The 11,724-nt window shown below is 53.2% G+C and overlaps 1 protein-coding gene across 4 annotated transcripts in view; it reads left to right on the top strand.

Annotated features, from left to right (window-relative positions):
• Kif25 (kinesin family member 25) overlaps nucleotides 1-6,208 on the top strand; it is a 37,791-nt gene extending 31,583 nt beyond the window's left edge. For all 4 annotated transcript variants that reach the window (XM_037200528.1, XM_037200529.1, XM_037200530.1 and 1 more), the window contains 5 exons: nucleotides 1,928-2,104; nucleotides 3,454-3,605; nucleotides 4,729-4,899; nucleotides 5,234-5,389; nucleotides 5,950-6,208. In XM_037200528.1, the coding sequence (XP_037056423.1) occupies nucleotides 1,928-2,104; nucleotides 3,454-3,605; nucleotides 4,729-4,899; nucleotides 5,234-5,389; nucleotides 5,950-6,140 (847 nt within the window). In that variant the 3' untranslated portion in view covers nucleotides 6,141-6,208. The remainder of the gene's footprint in view (nucleotides 1-1,927; nucleotides 2,105-3,453; nucleotides 3,606-4,728; nucleotides 4,900-5,233; nucleotides 5,390-5,949) is intronic.
• The last annotated feature ends 5,516 nt before the right edge of the window (nucleotides 6,209-11,724 follow it).

Consider the following 11,724-nt stretch of genomic DNA (forward strand, 5'->3'; position numbering starts at 1 on the left):
GGGTGTCAGAGAATGTTTCTCTCTCTCTCTCTCTCTCTCTCTCTCTCTCTCTCTCTCTCTCTCTCTCTCTCTCTCTCTCTCTCTGGGTTATCTTGGTTATCTGATCCTTCTGCATTAATTTCCCTTGTCATCTTTATCAACAAAAACATACTGTATTTCCCTACATGCCAAGCATTGATCAGGAACACAGAAATACATAGATGTGTGTGGTAAATTTTCTGCCATTAAAACTAAGCCCAGAATGGAGAGACCAGTGTGGCCTAGCAGGATATGTATGGGACTGAGCTGACAAGATCAAAGTGATTGAGGAGGTTAGAGAGAGGAGCCTCCACTCCCAACCACTGCCCCTCTCTGCCCACCTAGCCTTGGTACCCTCAGAAACTTCATCACAGTGCCCGCATTGTTGGAGACAGGACACGCACACCTCACCATCCAAATGCTTTGCCACTTGCCTGCTAAGGCTTCGGACTGTACTTTTTGGCAGCTGGTAGACTTTAGCCAACAACTTGTGCAGTGTTTGGGAAAGTCTTTTGGATTAACTCCTGGGTATTATTTTCTGAGTTGTGTTTTTTGACATTCAGAGACACCATCTGAGGAAGGACTGGGACAAAGCTGAGGCCATGTTCTGTGTATGCCATGCCTGTGTAGGGAAAGGGCATGACAGCCCTGGCTTACCAGAGCTTGTTGCCACTGCCAGATAAGCAGTTTGGAGATCTCTGCCGTCACCAGTGCCGAGGAGGAGCCTGTGGCTGTGGCTTTGCCCCTCATCTTTACCTGAGAATTTTCCTTTTCTGTTCATCTGCTATTTTTATTTTTTTAATTGCTTACACGAAGACAACTGTGAAAACAGACTGGAGATAAAACAACAGAGAAAGGCACCAGTTCCTCACTCTGTGCGTAACTCTGGACGGAAGTCTCAGGCTAGCTGTTTGACCTGACACATCCCTCTGGACGACCCCTCAAGTAGTGTCTGCTGCTTCAGACTTCATCCTGTTCTCAGAACAGCTGCCTGAGAAGAGGCTGTTGTCAGGGCCAGTTGGCCTCACTGTTGAGTGTCAGGGCAGCCAGGATTCCCCCAAAGACTAACAACAGTGTGATCTCAGTTCCTGAGATTCCCTCACAGCCTCAAGTGGGAGCTGGGAGACATGGGAGGGGAGGAGAAAGGCGAGCGTGGGCGGCCACTTCTGCAATGTTGGGTTTTGTTGTTTTATCCGTAAGACAGAGGTTGCTTTCTGTGAGCCTGAGGTGGTTCATAGGCAGCCTCTGGAAGGCATATGTTAGAGGCCCAAGTGGATGGAATGGTTATAAGGAAGGAGCCGTGGTCCAGTCTTCCCCTCACTAAATAGGCCTTAAAATCAACTCACCTTGGGTGGGCAAGCTGCTCAGAAGCTATGGCCTGCAGCTTCTGGGGACATCTGTGAGTGACAAAGGGCAGGTAGGCTTCTGGGCCTAAGCTGTGCTCTTCATGTAGTGAGTCCTGAATATTTATGGTAGCTGGTGACAGACAGCTCCTATGAGGTAGCTTTGTTCTCAAGACAGCTTTCACCCACGGGATTCTAGGTTTCCTTTCCCTAATGACGCTGCTGCTAGTGGAGTCTCCCCATTTTTTTTTTTTTTATAGATCATGCCTTGTGTCTCCTGGGGCTACAACTATCTGCCCTCAAGAGCCATTTTTTGTTTGTTTGTTTGTTTGTTTTGTTTTGTTTTCCGAGACAGGGTTTCTCTGTGTAGCTTTGGTCCCTGTCCTGGATCTCCATCTGTAGACCAAGCTGGCCTCAAACTCAGAGATCCACCTGGCTCTGCCTCACAAGTGCTGGGATTAAAGGTGTGCACCACCACCGCCCAGTTTCAAGAGCCCATTCTTACACTGCTTTCTGTGAGAGGCCACTGAATTTCCTTGACACCTTAATCCTTGTGTTTCTCCCAGGCTCATTTCAGAAAACCCTTCAAGAAGTCCCAAGGTTGGTGTCTCCATCGTAGAAATTTATAATAACAACATTTTTGACCTTCTGGCCAAAGACAGTTCTACAGCGATGTCCGGGTCTAAGTGCCAGACGGTGACAACCCAGGAGGGACGTTCAGAGGTACCCAAGCTGACCTGCAGGTGAGTTGCTCATGGAACCCAGTACCCACCTAAGATAGGCACTTAACCTCACAGCAGTCCACTCCCAGCCGTGTGTGGAGTGGAGCCAGTGCTACCAACCTGTGGAGCGGTTCATGGAGTGTGCTTCTTGTGTGCCACACAGATTCAGGATATTACAAGGCTAACTGCAGAGGCAGCAGAGGTCTTAACCAGCTGGAATGCTGTGAGTGTCTCACAGTCTATATGTCTATCAGAGAAAAAGCATCAAGATGCAATACCTCCAACATATATAGGCTGTCCATGTCAAAGATATCTTAATAAAGCTGTTTTAAAAACAAATTTTAAAAAGGGATGGGGGAGCTCAATGGTAGCATGTACTGACCCTGAGTTCTATATCTAATCACACACACACACACACACACACACACACACACACACACACACACACACACACTCAGTCAAGTACAAGTGTGGTTATTTACACCTGGAAATAGCAGTATTTTACAGGATGCCATAATGAATCATTTTGGAAAAGTGAGAACCATCTTATCTGCTAAATATTCTCAGCATTACACATTTTTCAAGGTGCATGCAGCTGCGCCAGGCTTGCTCACCATGGGATGCAAGATGCACCTGCCTCGCCAGCGTAGAGCTGACTAGAGGACTCTGGCTCCCTGGTGAGGATGAGGGTCAGGTTGCCCACCCTCGGGTTCACAGCAGGCGAGGTTTCCAAGCTGTGTACAGTGCTGGAAGAGCCCACAGGAAGGCAGACAGTTGGCTGTGATGTGTTTGTAGGAAGTACTGATGGGCCCCCGTCAACACGCAGCTCTGCTGATGCAAACATGCATTCGCCCCTGCCACACTGAAAAGGTAAGAGTGTAGCTTAAGTTTGGCCTCACAAATTTGATTTACTGCACAGAATAAAAACTCGGAGCCGTAAGGATGGAGCAGATTAAGAGAGTAGTAGGCACCAGGTCAGGGCCTCTGAGTGTTCCGAGTGAGCGGGAGCGGTGTCAAAGGTCAGCCAGCAGCTTGATTCCCACACGAGTGTGCTACCGTTGAGCTGATATCCTCGGCCTTCCTCACTTTTTAGATGAAGAGCGCCACTAAGTTGTGCAAGCTGGCCTTGAACTCACTTTGTAGACCAGGCTAGCCTTGAACTTGTGATCTCCCTACTGTACTTCCTGAGCGTTTGTGATTACAGGCCTGTTTCTCTAGGCCCGCCAGTCTTCTCTGTTGAGCTTGGCATGCTTAGCTCCCATGGGAGCTGTCTGTCAGCTGAGTAAGTTTAGGTTACCCTGAGCTCAGAGCACCTTTCCCTCCCCACATCAACCTGGGGGTGTCCTCTGACCCGTGTGGTCCTCTGCCAGGGCCGTCGCCAGTGCTGTGGAGTTTGTGGGGCTCATCCACAGAGGGATACAGCTCAGAGTGCAGCACCCCACCCTGGTTCACAAGAACTCTTCCAGGTCTCACTTGATTGTCACGGCAACTCTGACCACAGCTTCCTCCCTGGGCAGCACTGGTAAGTTGACACCCGTGCCCGGTCAGTTCAAGGTACAGAAGCCATTCCCGGAAAACCACCCCGGTGTCTCTCTTGGTATCTCTCAGGACCAAGTGAGCCTCGCAGTGAGGACTGGTCATCTAGAGTTCAAGGTTGCCTAGCACATAACACAAGCCCACGTGCATATGAAAGACAAGGCCCACAGTGTAAAAAGCCAGCAACATCTAGGGCAGCAGCTTTGGGGTCAGCCACCTGAGTCATTCAGAGCTTGACCATATGCGATTCACCCCAGCAGTTAATACAGCCCCTTCCTGACCTCACAGGCCAGGCTGGACAGTGCTGCTCTGGGCCTCCTCCTCACACTGCAGGAGTGCAGAGCCCTGGGCATGGCAGGTCATGCTGAAGGCCAGTGTAGACGGATAGGCTCCATCTTGTCACAGTGATGCTTGACTTCTGCAAGCGAAGAGACTGGGAAGGGCAGCATGGTCTATTCAACCTCACTAGCAACTCAGCTACAACTAGCCGCAGCCACCTCCAGGACTTGACTGTGACAGGGCGGGCAGCACCTGCCTCGTGATGAGCCCCAGATGTCTGCCAGCCCTTCCCAGACACACTGTGCACTAGACTGTCCTTTGTGTAGGGGAACAACCTGTGGGTTCTGTTTTCTTCTTTGACAAAAGAGTATTTTCTGTTCTGCACAACAAGGACAGCTTGATTAAGCTTAGAACATGTTTCTAAGAGGTTTGCTTGGGAACAGCACACAGCACGACGGATGGACACCTCAAGATGGGGACCCCTTTGCAGAGCTGGCGAGAGCTTACCGAGCAAGGACAGTGGGATTTGTTTCCAAGAGGGCAGATAACTGTGGTGTCTGAGGTTTTCATTCACACCACCGCCGCCGCCGGCACTTTCCAACAACATTATTCAGTTTTGGGGGGACAGAGCAGGCACTGGCTCAACCATCCTTGGTGTAGCATGCTTTTGTGTCCCCCCAGAGGGGTGAGGACTGTTACTCTACTTCTTAACTGTCTGTTTTTACAAGTGAATGAGAAGTCAGGTCTGACTGGTGAACTTCCAGCTCTCATACTGATGTAAGGCTAGGCAGACCCGGGTGACCTTTCTGTTTGCATTCCCCGTGCCCCAGCCCCACAGTCCAGCCAAGCTTCCCTCCAGAAGAAAGCAGGAGCAGGTAACCGGTGGACCACCTCTCCCCGGGCTTCCTCTCCGCACACTGTTCCAGTGGACTCTGCAGACCATTCCGGGCAGGTGCTGGCCAGGCTGCAGCTTGTGGACTTGGCCGGCAGTGAGTGTGCAGGTGAGCAGGGACCAGAAATCTCCCCCGGGGTGAAGGTCAGTGTCAGCAAAGGGCAACACAGTGGTGGGGGTAAACTGTGAGCTGGCACGGAAGCCCAAGTTAGACCCGTCACCTTCCGATGGCCAGAAGCTGAGCCCTTCCCTCTGTGGCCTATGCCTAGAGGAACTGCTGTCAGCAGTTAACCAGATGAGGAACTCATCCTAATGACTGCCAGGCCGGGGTACCTCTCCCGGACACTGGGCAGGTTACGTGGTACCTCCCAAGAACCATCTCTGCTTGCCTTGTCCCTGTCCCGAGCACATGCTCACAGGTGGCTGGCTTTCATATTCTCCAGCAGTGTCTGGGGTGACCGGTGTGGCACTGAAGGAGACCTCCTTCATCAACCGGAGTCTGGCCGCCCTCGCAGACGTCCTCGGAGCCCTGTCAGAGCGCTGCGACCACATCCCATATCGGAACAGCAAGCTCACCCACCTGCTCCAAGATTCCATCGGTTTGTCTTCCCGGGAGGCCCCACATCAGAGGGGACAGAGCGCCAAGCCTTAGGGAGCAGTCCTAGCCTTGCTTGTCTCTTTGCCCAAGCCACACAACCTTTGGCAAAGTTACGGCTCCTCCAGACCCCCGCCATGTTCTGTCCTCAGTGTCTTTGGGACGTCTAGTCACTACAGTTTACGCTTCCGTTAGCTAGGCTGCAGATGGGCCTGGATAGTGGTCTTCCTCATGCTCTTCTATCCAGGCTACAAAGTTCCTCGGGGGGACGGTTGTGCTCTCTTCATCGTGGCAGGCACAGTCTATGGCTGGGTCTCTAAGCCATAGGACTCCACTGAGGGATGAGTGGCCTTCGGTGGCTTCCAGTCCCGGGGCCTGTGCTGGCGTTGACCGTTTGTTTGGGAGGTTGTGATCCCTGCTCAAAGTGCAGGCAGACTTTCTCCATGCCCGTGGTCCCTGCTCAGAGTGTGGTTAGGCTTTCTCCATTCCAGTAGCTGTTTAGCACTGAGGAATGCCATTTTCACGATTTACACCTGGCATCTTTAATTTTTTTTTTTTTTAAAGGCGGTGATGCTAAGTTTCTGATGATCCTGTGTGTGTCCCCTGGGCAGAAGCACATGGCCGAGACTCTGCGGGCCCTAAAATTTGGGGCGCGAGCTCGGCAGGTTGAGCGACGACCATCCAGAAGGAGACCTCCCAGCTCCCAGATGCAGAAGCCAGGGTTGGGCCCGGCGGGGTCACCGACTCTTTTTTGAGATGTGCTTCTTGTCATTGCTTTGGGATGTGCATGCTTCAGAAATAAACAGTGTTCTCTTGGCCTCGAGGAGGCTGTTTGCTCCCTGGGCCTGGGGTGAGCCTCGTCCCAGATCCCCTGAACCTAGAATGATGGGAAAGAAACTGGCTGGAGAGGAGACGCATCCTGCATCAGGAGCATAGCTGGGCCTACATCTGGGAAGGGAGCCGGATTGTCTGCCACAGAGAGGGGGGAGAGAGAGAGGAGAGAGCGAGAGCGAGAGCGAGAGAGAGAGAGAGAGAGAGAGAGAAAAGAGGAGAGGAGAGGGAGAGAGAGAAGAAGAAGGAGAGGAGAGAGAGAAGAGGGAGGGAGGGAGGAGAGGAGAGAGGAGAGAGGAGAGAGAGAGAGAGAGAGAGAGAGAGAGAGAGAGAGAGAGAGAGAGAGAGAGAGAGAGGCTGTAAGGCAGGCTGAGCTTGTCACCTCAGGATACAGAGTGAGGTCCAGGATCTGCACATTAAGGTTCCAGAACCTGCTCCCAGCTCTGTGTCCCAGACCATTTAAAGTCCCATTCCCCCAGCTGTGTGATGGAGGTGGAAACCCAGAGGGTCAACACAGGCCGTGTGAGGCCTACAAGAGTCAGCGTAGTACTAGGGACACATGCACCAAGGACACGTGTGTTCATAGTTCAACCTCCTTAGGGAGCTGAGGTCCCAGGCTGGGCATAAGTAACAAGAAGCCCACATACAAGGGACATGGTGGCAGGCCCCCAGGCTCCTCTCTGTAGAGCTGTGAGTAGCTGGTAGAGCTCTTGGAACTTAGTCCAGCCTGAGTCCATTTCCAACATGGATGCCAGGGGCAGCAGAGGTTGGCCTCACTGTGACATGCTTGGAAGAAGGCCAGCAGATCCACTTGCTGTTGGCACTGTGTGTAGCTGCAGAGGGCACACTACCAGGAAATAAATGGTTTTAGCACCATAACTCCATTTCTTGATTCTCAGATGGTCTGGGATGTGCCTCAGCTTTACCAGGCTGGCACAGAAACCCAGACACACAGCACACAGGCCTATGGGGACACTGGCCCTGGCTACTTAAAGAGGAAGAGCCAGATGAGGGTTTTTATCTTTCCCCTGTCCTCCATTGCTCAGGTTGGCCTCTACAGAATGGGAGCCAGCAGAGCTGAGCCTGAGATGAGGGGGGAATCGGGCTGATGAGGCTGCCAGAGCGCCTGGGAAGTCCCTGGAGGGTCATCCATCAGGGCATCTAGGAGGGGCTTGCTCTGTGGCAGGGGATACAGGAGGATTGCTAAAGGAGAACAGGCCTGGGGGTTTTTGCTTAGGAGCTCAAACATCCTCATGAAGGGAACCAGGATATGGCTGGCCATCACTAGAGGCTGACCCCTGTGTCCACTGAAACTGGCTTTGCCAATAAATGGGATGCAGGTAGAGGGGTAAGAGGAAGGTAAGGCTGGAGGCAGGGTAGCTCCTTGCTCCTCCATTATCTTTAGGTCAAGATGGGTCCTGACCATGGCCAAGAGGAAGCCTCCAGGACCAGGATCTGTGAAAAGATCAATGTGTTGATTTAGGACAATACACCATCCCCTTTTCAGTACTGAAGGTCAGACATTGTGACCACAGGTCAGCTAAGGCAAAGCTTGGTCTCTGCAGACCCCAGACCTCATGTCCAGAGTGGAGCCACAGAATCAGAGCAGCATGTGTGACTGGATCTCCCCGTTCTGCTCTCAATGCCTTGCACATCTGTGCCCACCACATTGCCAGGCAAGAAACATTCACACGTTCTGAATACAGAGCGGTACATGTCCCTATGTTCCAAGGCTGGGTGACAGGAGCTTAAATGACCAGTCACTGGCTTCTGTGGACTCTAAACCCCTGTGTGGCCAGACAGGCCATCAACCCAACATATCAAGCCTGCCAGGGACTCCACATGCACCGGGGGAAGGTGCCATCAACAGGCCCTGGACACTTTGTAACTCTGACCTCTGGTTTCTGCTTCAAGGCCTGAACCTTTTGGCCTGCCTTACCCCATGTGCCTGCTGGTAACTAAGCAAGGGGACAAATGGGGTGCCGCTATGCCCAGCTTAGCAGGAGATTTCGGAGGTTCACACAGTGTAGACACCAAGAGCAGCTCAGGGCAGACACTTGAAGCCGAGGCCACAAGGAAGGTGAGCAGGTGAGGAGAGAAGAGCCACCAGCCCACAGCTCCATTCCTGGCAGCCGGAAGCCTCCATCTGCTGGTCGGGGCTTCGAGCGGACAAGGTGCAGGGGAGTTGGTAACATGTCCCTGAAAGCCAGCTGCTCCACATGGCACCTGAAGACCCAAGACTGGTGTCCCATTGTCAACCTGATTTTGAGGCCTGAAACCTTCATCGATGGTCCCAGGGTCATGCTCGTTTAGGAAAAAAAGAATGAACATGACAAATTCTGACGTGTTTCTGAAGATGGATGAAGGAAAGATTAAAAACGACCAAACCCCAACCTCTAAAAAGTGGGCAAATAAATGGGCAAATTCAGACTGCCAGTGCCTTCTGTTTTGCAGTGCTGGGACCAGACGCAGGGTCTCCTTACATGTGCTGAGCAGTGCGGCCACTGAGCTACTTCCCAACACCCTAGGTGCCAGCAACTGAGCAACGCCCTAGTCTGTGGTCCCTCTCCATGTTGCCTGCTGGGCTCTAGCTCGTCACCCCTTCATGTGACTGGAATAACTTCTGGTGTGGCAGATGCAGCCTGTTTCCAGGATGTGTCAAAGTTGCCTTTCCTCCCCAGCTTGTTACCGGGGACATAGAGGACCTTTAGGATTCCGAAACTGGAGCTGTATGATTTGGAGACCAGTTCTTTTGTGTCTAGATCCTCTGCGACCCAAATAACATGTGCTCTGGATTGTGTGTGGGGTGCAGATCACGACAGGATGTCTTCACTCTGCTATCCATTCCAGAATGGAGCGAGCCAAGGGAAGGAAGCCTGCTGCCTTACAGTGATCCATACCACATCCAGCTGGTGGCCATCTCTCACAGCTCTGAGTTAATACATCTCCATCTGAGGCCCCAGGATGAAGCCCGTCTGCTGTGGTTCCTTAGCACCACTAGTTGCCAGGAGAGTGATGATATCAAGTGGAAAGGGATAAGATCCCAGCCACACATGGCTAAAATGTCGTCCTCTGCACATTTTCAAAACTGCAACCATGTCAGCGTACTGTGGGAGCCTCAAAGCTTAGTCTCCTTTGGTGCTGGGACATTGCCCTGCCTGTCCCTTATCACGTGGTTTTTTTGAGCAGCTGACTCTATGAGACCCCAGGTTAGAGATATTCATAGAGTGAAGGCGCTCCCTTCAGAAGTTGGAACAGTGTTCTGGCTTCCACCCGCTGAGGAGGGGAGTCAGGACTTCTGTGCAGGTCTGCTCTGTTGTCCACATCACACAAGCAGCCACCATTGTCTGCACACCCCACCAGAGGTCCTTGTCCCCCTTTCCCACTGGGCACCAGGACCTATCAGCAGGCCCTTGTGCTCTAGTCCCTGTGAACACTGCGGAAACGCTCCTGCTGGGTGGCTGTAGCTGGCCACGTATGCTCCTGGGAGGGCCTCTTGAATCTGGACATCTAGCTCTACCTTGGGCCTGGCCCTGCCATGGGGCTAGCCACTGTGACAAGCCTCTCTGCATTAGGGAAATAGGGACCAGAGGGACTGTGAGCGGTGGCTTTCTCTTTCTAGCCCCACAGAGGAACACAGGAAGGAGCCTGGGGACTTTACCTCGGCCCCCACCTTTCCTTGTTTGCTTCGTTGAACCCTCTTGAGTAGAGGCATGGAGAGAGCCTGGCCTTTAATCATCCCTCCACTCCCTAAGGATCACGACCTCAGTCTGCAGCTCTGTACAATCTGGTGGTCAGAGACACTTGGCCCAGTTCCCCATGTCTGTCCACAGGCCCAGCAGATGGACAGAAATAGGAATCCTTGTGGGATCCAAGTGGCTTCTCAGGGTCAGCCAGTGGTCTTGCCTTCTTGTCTGTGAAGACGCGGGGCACTGGCCCCGACCTCCACAAAGCCCCAATGCTGCACACACGCGAAGGGTGAGCTGAACTGGCCTCCGCTGCTCCTGGGAGTATTGCAAACCACAGTCTCTGGGCCAAGGGGACAACTGAGCACAAGGCCTTCTCCCCGAGGACTGGAAGGCCCAGCTGGGCTCTCGCTGCTCTAGTCCCAAACAAAATGAACAGCAGCTGTACCAGCAGGCCGTGCTCCTGCAGGAAGGGCAGACATGCGTTTCCAGGTCCAGAGGAGGGCACACCGTGATGGTGCTGAACCCGTCACTCTCCATCCTTAGCCGTGCTACCCAGCACATACCCAGCTCTGTCTGGAGCACCTCGGTTCCACAGGTGCCCTGTGGTGAAGAAGACACTGGCAAAGCCAGAGACGTAGGCCCTGCTGAGTACGGGCTCCTGCCAGGAGCCAGCTCTGTGAGCAGCAGTATAAAGATGGAAGACAGGCTGTTTTCCTTCCTTGAGGGCACTTAGGAACCCCAGGGCCAGGTGGCCTGCTTGAGACCAGGCAAGGACATGGAGGATCAGAGTGGCCTCACCTGAGCTTGAGGGATAGGGATGCCAGTGAGGGGGAGGAACTACCCTTGCTCACACTCTCCAGGGACATATGTGGTAAGGGGAAACTGAGGCTTCCTGATTCCCCGAGACAGCTTTGTGTCACGGTAGTCACTGTCTGTCTGAATTCTTGTTCCTGAATGTGGTGGGTTTGCATGTGTGTGTGTGTGTGTGTGTGTGTGTGTGTGTGTGTGTGTGTGGTGGGGGGGGCATGCCCTGAAACCTGCCCTGCCCCATGCCTGGCACCTACAGCTGGCACAGACCTCCACTAACACTACGGTTTCTTGTTCTCAAAGATTTTTCTAATGGAAGATAGTATGCCTCTCAGTCGGGGCTCGTTGACCCCACTTTGTACCAATGGGGCACACCGGTCTTTGGAAGAGCCTGGGCCAGCCCTGGGTGCCCTCTCCTATCCACAATTCCCAGTCTGTTCTATGCCACACTGCCCAGGGGACAGAACCCTCAGTTCAAACAGCTCCCCTGTGGGAGTCACGCCTCAGCCGCCATCCCGGTTGGATGGCACAACTCCACACTCTCTGCCTGGGCCCAGGGTGCCCAGGGAGGAGAGGCCGAGATGAAGAAGTGCCGACCTACCCAGCCAGCCCGGCTTGTGCTCCACTCTGACAGATGTGGGAGTTACGAGGGGCCCAGATGTGGCCCTCACACCAGTGCTGGGCACAACGATCAAGAATTTGTGACCTGCGGTTACCTACAAGTCCCCTCTTGTCCAAATAGAGGGACATCAGGTACTTCTTTAGACCCTGGGCAGGAAAAGTCCCGAGGACTCCACGGGTAGATTAACCCACCACACTCCAGGTCTCCCAGAGCCCATGATAATGGCCCCCCCCCCCGCACCTCTTTGCCTATGGTGAGGAAGTGGAGGAGACCCTCAAACAGCCCTACACCAGTGCCTGGCAACGCCGTCATGGCCAGGTGGAGGGAGCCCCCATAGCCTGAGGAGGGGTTAGGGGTTCTTTTAAAGGGAAAGGATCCTTTGCATCCAAT

This window comes from Peromyscus leucopus, chromosome 8a, assembly GCF_004664715.2.
Source record: "Peromyscus leucopus breed LL Stock chromosome 8a, UCI_PerLeu_2.1, whole genome shotgun sequence".
NCBI classification, from domain to species: Eukaryota; Metazoa; Chordata; class Mammalia; order Rodentia; family Cricetidae; genus Peromyscus; species Peromyscus leucopus.